The 7,248-nt window shown below is 38.5% G+C and overlaps 1 protein-coding gene across 1 annotated transcript; it reads right to left on the bottom strand.

The window, feature by feature from the left end:
- Positions 1 to 472: 472 nt before the first annotated feature.
- LOC100498398 (histamine H3 receptor) lies at positions 473 to 5,257 on the bottom strand. Its single transcript, XM_002931695.5, has 3 exons — positions 4,730 to 5,257; positions 4,089 to 4,255; positions 473 to 2,344 (listed from the first exon to the last, which is right to left on the bottom strand). Exons 1-3 carry the CDS (start codon positions 5,040 to 5,042, stop codon positions 1,454 to 1,456), a joined length of 1,371 nt encoding a protein of 456 aa, XP_002931741.2. The 5' UTR covers positions 5,043 to 5,257; the 3' UTR covers positions 473 to 1,453.
- Between the last annotated feature and the right edge of the window lie 1,991 nt (positions 5,258 to 7,248).

Genomic DNA, 7,248 nt, shown 5'->3' with positions numbered 1-7,248 from the left:
TTATGGTGTAATTTTATTTAATAATTATGCTGTTTACATAGCAAATAATTCACTCTGCCATTTAATATTTTATTCTTGAACCAACAAATGTATTTTTATTTAGCTGTAATATTGGTGTGTAGGCAGCCATCTCAGTGCATTGTGCCTGAGTCTGAGCTTTCAGAAGGAGCCAGTGCTACACATTAGAACTGCTTTCAGGTAACCTATTGTTTCTCCTACTGTAACTGGAAGAGTCCCAGGCCAGACTTTGATTTCTTATTGAGTGCTATTCTGATATCTACTGGGAGCTGCTATCTTGCTACGTTTCCCATTGTTCTGTTGATTGGCTGCTGGGGGGAAAGGGAAGAGGGTGATATCACTCCAACTTGCAGCTCAGCAGTAAAGTGTGACTGAAGTTTATCAGAGCACAGGTCACATGGCTGTGGCACCCTGGGAAATAAAGAATATGGCTAGCCCCATGTGAATTTTCAAAATTAAATATAAAAAATTATGTTTGCTTTGTTGAAAAACAGATTGTCAGATTCTGCTGGAGAAGCTCTATTAACTGATGTGTTTTGAAAAAAACATGTTTTTCCATGACAGGTGCCAAGCATTGCAGATGATAAATCCCACACCTGTACCAAATATATTTAAGAATCATTTTTGCATCATAGTTACTTGACAGTACACGGTTTTTTCCCCAGTATTCAAATAATTGCAAAGTGCAAAAATGCAAACAAACTTGTGCACTGCAGATGATGTAGCAAACAAGATACTAATTTGCTTCTGCATTGGAACTGTGCACAACGCGCAGCACACAATATTTATTAGACATAACATGATGCTGGTTCTGGGGGAAAATGGCTATTTTTGTCCAAATTGTACATATTGCGCATGTTATACTTTGTGAATCAGCCTTTATGTCTTAAAACACTAAGCTCATTTCTTGAGAGGCATTTGCTACTTCTAGTCCAAAAAGGACCACTAAATACAGTTAATTCAAAGCCTATTATTGTACCTTAACCTTGTTTAGGCTACACAGTTTAAGCAGACCGTAGTTTATACTTATGAAGTAGTGCACCATTGAGACTGTTATGGAATTTTAACAAACACCCACAAAATATGTCCATGAAGCCTTATTCTTCTAAGGAGAGACGGAACATAGTAACAAAAGCACAGCCTAATTAGCTGTCTTGTTCATTATCCTGGCCCTGTTTGCATGAAAGTGTGAATAAATAGCCCCCCAGGTTTTCATAAATATTAAGTTGGGAATTCAAGCTCTTGAACATATCACAAGCAGCTGAATTGCCAGTTGTGTTCCGTTTTTCCATTCCCAAGTAATTCATTGCTGAGCTCCTACAGGACTGATTACCAATAATCTATGAAACCAAATGTTACTGAGTTTCCGACTTTATGATAGTTTGGGTACATTTTCCTTCTCAGATGTGTGGTTCCATTTTCTTTTTAGTCCAATTTACATGAAAATATGTGGATGTATTTTTACTTTTCCAGGGCAAAGGAGCTTCATAAAAGCTTTTCTGAAGCTCATGTGGCAGAGAGGATAAAGTACAGGATTAATGGCAGAATTCAGCCATAACAGCCAGAATGATATCTCATAGAGATAATCCTGGACACACCGACCATGGCAGGCTGCCCTGATGATCATCAACAGAGTGTAAGGTGCCCAGCATAACCCAAACACACAAACAATGATGGCTAAGGATTTTGCAACCCTCTTATCTCGGGATAGCCTAAAACGGTTTGCAATGCTACTAGCCATGTCTGGCCTCATATTTGAGCAAGCATTTTCTGCTGACTTGTAAAAGCAGTCCTGGGACTTCTTGGCTGAAACCTCAACCTGAAGTGGTGGAAGGTCTTGATTTATATTCAGATCCAACATGGGACTTTCGAGTTCCTGTGCACCATTTCCTACAGCAGAAGGCATTGCAGGGCTTAGTGTGCCGCCTTGTTTTTTAGCTTCACCATAGGGTCTGTCTGCAGGCTTTACAAAAAAAATCAAGTGCTCTTTTCTTTTTCCTTGAAAAGTAAGCTCACAATGTTCTTGACCTTGGGCCATCTCTTCATTTCTCATCATAGTTCTCCTTTTGATGTTAATGTAGATGCTTAGATTGAAATAGGTAACACTGATGAATGGAGTAAAGAATTCTATTGTGGAAGCTATCATCAGAAAATACCAGTTGTAGTAGAATTCTACATAACATTCCCCTTCTGGTAAGATAGTAGTTCTTGCAATGTATTCCCAGGTGATGATGGCTGGGCCATAGAGAAGAAAGGCTGCCACCCAAACAATAAGCATTTTTAACACTGCATTTCTTGTCATTCCTTTCTGTGCTCTGTAGGACACCTACATATGCCAAAAAAGTTATCAGAAATTAAAGTGATACCATTATCATTCCACAGCCAGACTTCTATTAAAAATGAGTCACTTTTGAAATCAGATTCATGGGCCTTTTTGTTCTCTCTTCTTTTTTTTTTAATATCATTTTCAAGAACATTTACAAATACCTGCTGCTAAAAGCTTACCAGCGAATATGCAAAAATGTACCAACTAGGCAGTTTATTGTACTTATACTAATGCTATAATTTGCCTAAATATAGAGCTTAAACATGTAGCTTGGATCACTACGGTGTGCCGCTAATTATAGATATTTTTGTTCCAACTTCTTTTTTAATGTAATCTCTATGCAAAAGGGTGATTAAAATAAATGGCATAGTTTAAACGTTTCCCATGGGTATATTGCAGTAATTACGGGTTTTTGTATGCATTTGTAACAAAGACGTATAATAGCCACTGCACTCAATAAATGCGATATGTGCTGTCATGTTGCAATTGTAAGTGACCTTAAATCACACAGTCCCCAGAAATGTCTTGTCAGGCCTTGAACTGCTGGTACATTGTCAGAGTACTCATAATGATTATGTTCTATATGATTTTTAAAATGTATTTAAAGGACCAGTCACACAAAAAAAAATGTACTCCTATCTTTCAGTGATAAAAGCTGAGTGTGTTGGCTTCAAAAACTTGAATATAGTTCATACAAATAAGTTTATGAAGATTTTCATTTATCCAGGTTATAATATACAGTATCCAGTAGAAATAAGTGTATGGTATTAGTATGTAACTAGGGGGATAAACAGGGGTCAAATGTCATTTAATTAATTTCACAGAACTATAGTATGAAACCTGTTGCCAGTAAATAGTTTATTGGTTCATGATGGGCAGATACAAAATGTAAGGGTAATGGCCCACGGCCCACCCCAAAATCTTCTGTATGTGCCAGAATTGGGGACCTATGTCCATGCACAGACTAGACAATTATAAACATTTGTATTGCAAAATAATACATTTTCACATACTATTAAAGATTGCTTTCATTGTATTGGATTATTTGCTAAATAAATGAAACGATGCGCAAGGAATATCAAATAGAAAATTCCCGGTAACCCCTTAGTGTATCTGGGCATTAATAAATCCCTGCAAAGCCAAAATAATTCATTTTTTAAATTCAGGGCAGCATAGCTGAAAAGCTTGCCCTTTATCTGACTTCAGATTTCTTCAGAATGTCATCATGTTTTTAGATTTAGAAATAAGCTGTAGAGCACTAGAAACTTACAAACAGAGAGAGAGAGAACAGATGGACAGATACCCAGTAATATTTCTACTTTTTGTGAATGACAGATATAATTAGTAAATGTAAACAGTTTGATGGTGTTGGTAATAGCTGATGACGATTAACACAATATTGGCTGGGTACTGGAATGACATTTACATGTATTGCAAACTGAAAGTCTATAGGTTAGAAAATGTCAACTGAGATGACAGTTTATGGATATCATGTGCGAGGGATTGGTTTGAAATAAGTCACGTTTTGAATATAATCCATGCAATAATGGATAACCTTATACTATAATAATTTAATGAGTGTACCTTCTGAAATCAAAATATCTAGACAAAAGGCTTAAATAACACATGCATAAGAATATGGATCATTTTAAGTACAGCTAATTGCCCTTTTTGAATAGTATTTTGCCATGGTGTATGTATATTTCTTTGGAGCAAGTTTTCAGAAGAGATATATTTGTCTTACCGCTTTAGTGACTGAGATGAACCTGTCATAGCTGATGAGGACAATATTAAAAACTGAAGCAGTGCATAAAAGGTAGTCCATTACTAGCCACAACTTGCACAAGCCTTTCCCAAACTTCCACTGGCCAGTCAGCACATAAGGGATATAGAGTGGGATGCAGAATCCACCTGTAAAATAGACAGAGAGTAACAATAATAATGATCTTCTAGTGAGAACAAAACAACCTCACCAGCTGAAACACACATGGCAATAATTCAGTTTACAAAAGGGTTTATATTCCAATTAAAAAGGGTTTATATTGGAATTATACAAAGCCACTCCAAATACATCATTCCTTAGTTAGAAGATAGTACCTGTTTCTATGATTAATATTATTATTACAAAAAGTGATGTTAACATGTACATATACATTTGGTTAAACGTGTACACTAGGTAGATTTGGATATTTGAAGACATTACCAGCCTAACATTTGTGCTGGCAGCTTTTTAACTGAAGATGCAAAACTCCCTGACCACTTCTCACAGTAATGTGGTCCACAAATACAGTCACGAAAAACACTGAAAAGGAAGCTACACTATAATGGCTCCTCCATGTTGAATGATTTCTTAAAGCTCAGAGGTCGCTGACCCCCACCACTTACCCACTAAAAAATCAGCAATGGCTAGGTTTAGGAAGAAAAAATTTCCTTGAGTACGGAGACCTTTCTCCACAACAAACGCAAGGATGACCAGAGCGTTTCCCAAGACAGTAGCGAGTACCATGAGTGCCATAAGCACCGCTAGGATGATAGACACGCTGGAACTGAACTGCCCATAGTGCTGCAACTGCTCCTCCGCCAGACCCGCCGCACACGCGTTACCGAGCTGAACTACTTCCCCAGCTGAGCGATTGAACCCTGCTAAATGAGCGGGCATGTCTCCGGCTGGCCTGCACTCATCCACTAACCAATACATCCAGCAACACCTGTGCCATTTGTTATTAAAGTCACATCATTGCAAAACAGCCCGCAGACGAACTTCTAAACGCTGCTGGACGCTTCTCAAGCTAAAGACTATATGCAAGCAGCAAATCCACCGAAAATTGAAACTGCCTGCTTTTCCCTCTGTAGATTGGCTGCTGAAGCTTTCAGGTAGGAGCTGGTTCATTGAGAGCAACTTGAAGACTGGACGCTTTGGAACAGCTCGCATGCGCTTCCTCTGGCTGCTGGGAGAAATGTAGCGACAGCGCTGTGTATGTAGTACATTGTGTGTGTGGTACATTGTGTATGTGGTACATTGTGTGTGTGGTACATTGTGTATGTAGTACATTGTGTGTGTGGTACATTGTGTATGTGGTACATTGTGTATGTGGTACATTGTGTTTGTGGTACATTGTGTAGCTTTGTACTGCGCCTACAGACATTAACTATATGTTATAGTGCAGCCAAAACTTCTTTCTTTTAGCGAATGTTATTCTACTAAAGAACCAGGCATATCAGCAGTAATATTAAATACTGTGTATAAAGTTATACAATTAACCCTTCATGTTGTAAAAAAAATATTCTGTATTACATTTTCCATGGCAATATACTATAGGGAAAGACACACTACGTTTTAGAATGAGAGAATGTAATAACTCCGAATATTAATAGAGATTATTGTGTGATTGGATATACACTTGGGTCTGTCTGCTGTACAGCAGTTAATCGGAACAGGTTGCACGGCGGATATTGAAACAGACTGAGTTGTCCCTTTTTATCAAATATTTTGCGTCTAAAGGGTTAATCCAACTATCTGCATTTCACACACGGGTATTCATATGCGGGATTCTGTCATTCGTTTCATCTCACAGCAGCTTTCCACGATCTCCTCCCTTCTAGTCTGTCTCAGTCTCTGGCACATAAAGTGTATGGATCCGCTGGTGTTACAGAGGCCGTTCCAGGAGGGGGTCAAGCTGTAGTTGACCTAGAGCAGAAGCGTTTATTAAAGGGCTGGGGAGCTGTCTGTGGTGCTGAAACGCACGGCTTCTCATAGAAACAGAACGGTATGCCATAGCATACAATACAATTCTCTCTCTTCTTGAGTTATTAGCCTTCCTATTTCTGAACTGTCCATGTGTGTTAAGCCTCAAACAAACGTTGTGACCAAAATGCATATTCTGGAGAGTGGGGGAAATGCAGTAAATGGCTTGTGCAAAAAAAAAAAAATACTTTTATGCCCATATCTGAACCAATATGGTGCCAGCATAAAGCAATTAAAAAATCCTAAATCTCATACATACCATATATGTTTCACTTTTTCACAGATTGTTGTAAATTGGACAATTTTGCCTAAAGTGATCTATCAATTTAGACTTGCCCTTTTCAGTTACATTAAAGTACATCAAGATGTTTCATGCAAAAATTTACAAGAAAAAAAAAGCCCCTTTCACAAACAAAACAGGGCAACGATGTGCTCGTTTGGTGAGCTTGGATTTATTCATGTATAGGCAGCTTGAGTAATGCCTGATAAGCTCCAGGACCTAAAGGTGGCCATACAGGTAGCGATTTTCGATCTTTCGTGCAACCATTGGTCGCACAAAAGATTGTTCCCAACTTCCACAGATGTTCAGGGCTGAATTGTCAGATAAGGAGGTAGAAACAATAAGAATTCTACCTCCTTCTACCGATTCAGCCCTGAACGTAGACTTTGCTACGAAATCTTTTAACCGGCCTTATCGAAGAGTCGACCGATATCTGCAGCCTTTTGCGATATCGGTCGCCTCGTCGAGCAGCCGCACACTCACCGAATATTGAAACAAGGTTTTGTACAATATAATCGGTGCATGTATGGCCACCTTAAGTCTTGTAGTATATGAAATTTAGGAGCAACTGTGTAGCAAATCAGAGAATATAGGGTTTACCAGCAGGTAATGTAGCCAGGCATTGCAACCCAATCAAGAACTCTGGCATCAGTGCTTCTGCACTACTTACTGGAGTGTGACAAATCATTAGATTTAACTCAATGAGAGGAGAACATGGATTGTAACATTTTACTGCTTCTTCCTAATAAGCAGTAAGATCAGAGTCAGGCCAGATAGTATTGATGCACAAGGCAATAGTACATGACCTGACAGCCCATTACCCTCTCTCTCAGCTCATTAGTGTAGTATTTATATATTTACTTAAACTCTATAAACTCT

Source organism: Xenopus tropicalis, chromosome 4 (assembly GCF_000004195.4).
Source record: "Xenopus tropicalis strain Nigerian chromosome 4, UCB_Xtro_10.0, whole genome shotgun sequence".
Lineage (NCBI taxonomy): Eukaryota > Metazoa > Chordata > Amphibia > Anura > Pipidae > Xenopus > Xenopus tropicalis.
The sequence above is the reverse complement of the archived record's forward strand: the minus strand, read 5'-3'. Positions and strand labels throughout refer to the sequence as shown.

What these genes read in the sequence shown, in the direction of transcription:
- LOC100498398 (XM_002931695.5), bottom strand. Translation starts at nt 5,042, where the DNA reads ATGTATTGGTTAGTGGATGAGTGCAGGCCAGCCGGAGACATGCCCGCT. An exon ending in CATTGCTGATTTTTTAGTGG is followed by an intron (nt 4,256 to 4,729) that starts GTAAGTGGTGGG and finishes TCTATTTTACAG; the next exon opens with GTGGATTCTGCATCCCACTC. An exon ending in TCATCTCAGTCACTAAAGCG is followed by an intron (nt 2,345 to 4,088) that starts GTAAGACAAATA and finishes TGGCATATGTAG; the next exon opens with GTGTCCTACAGAGCACAGAA.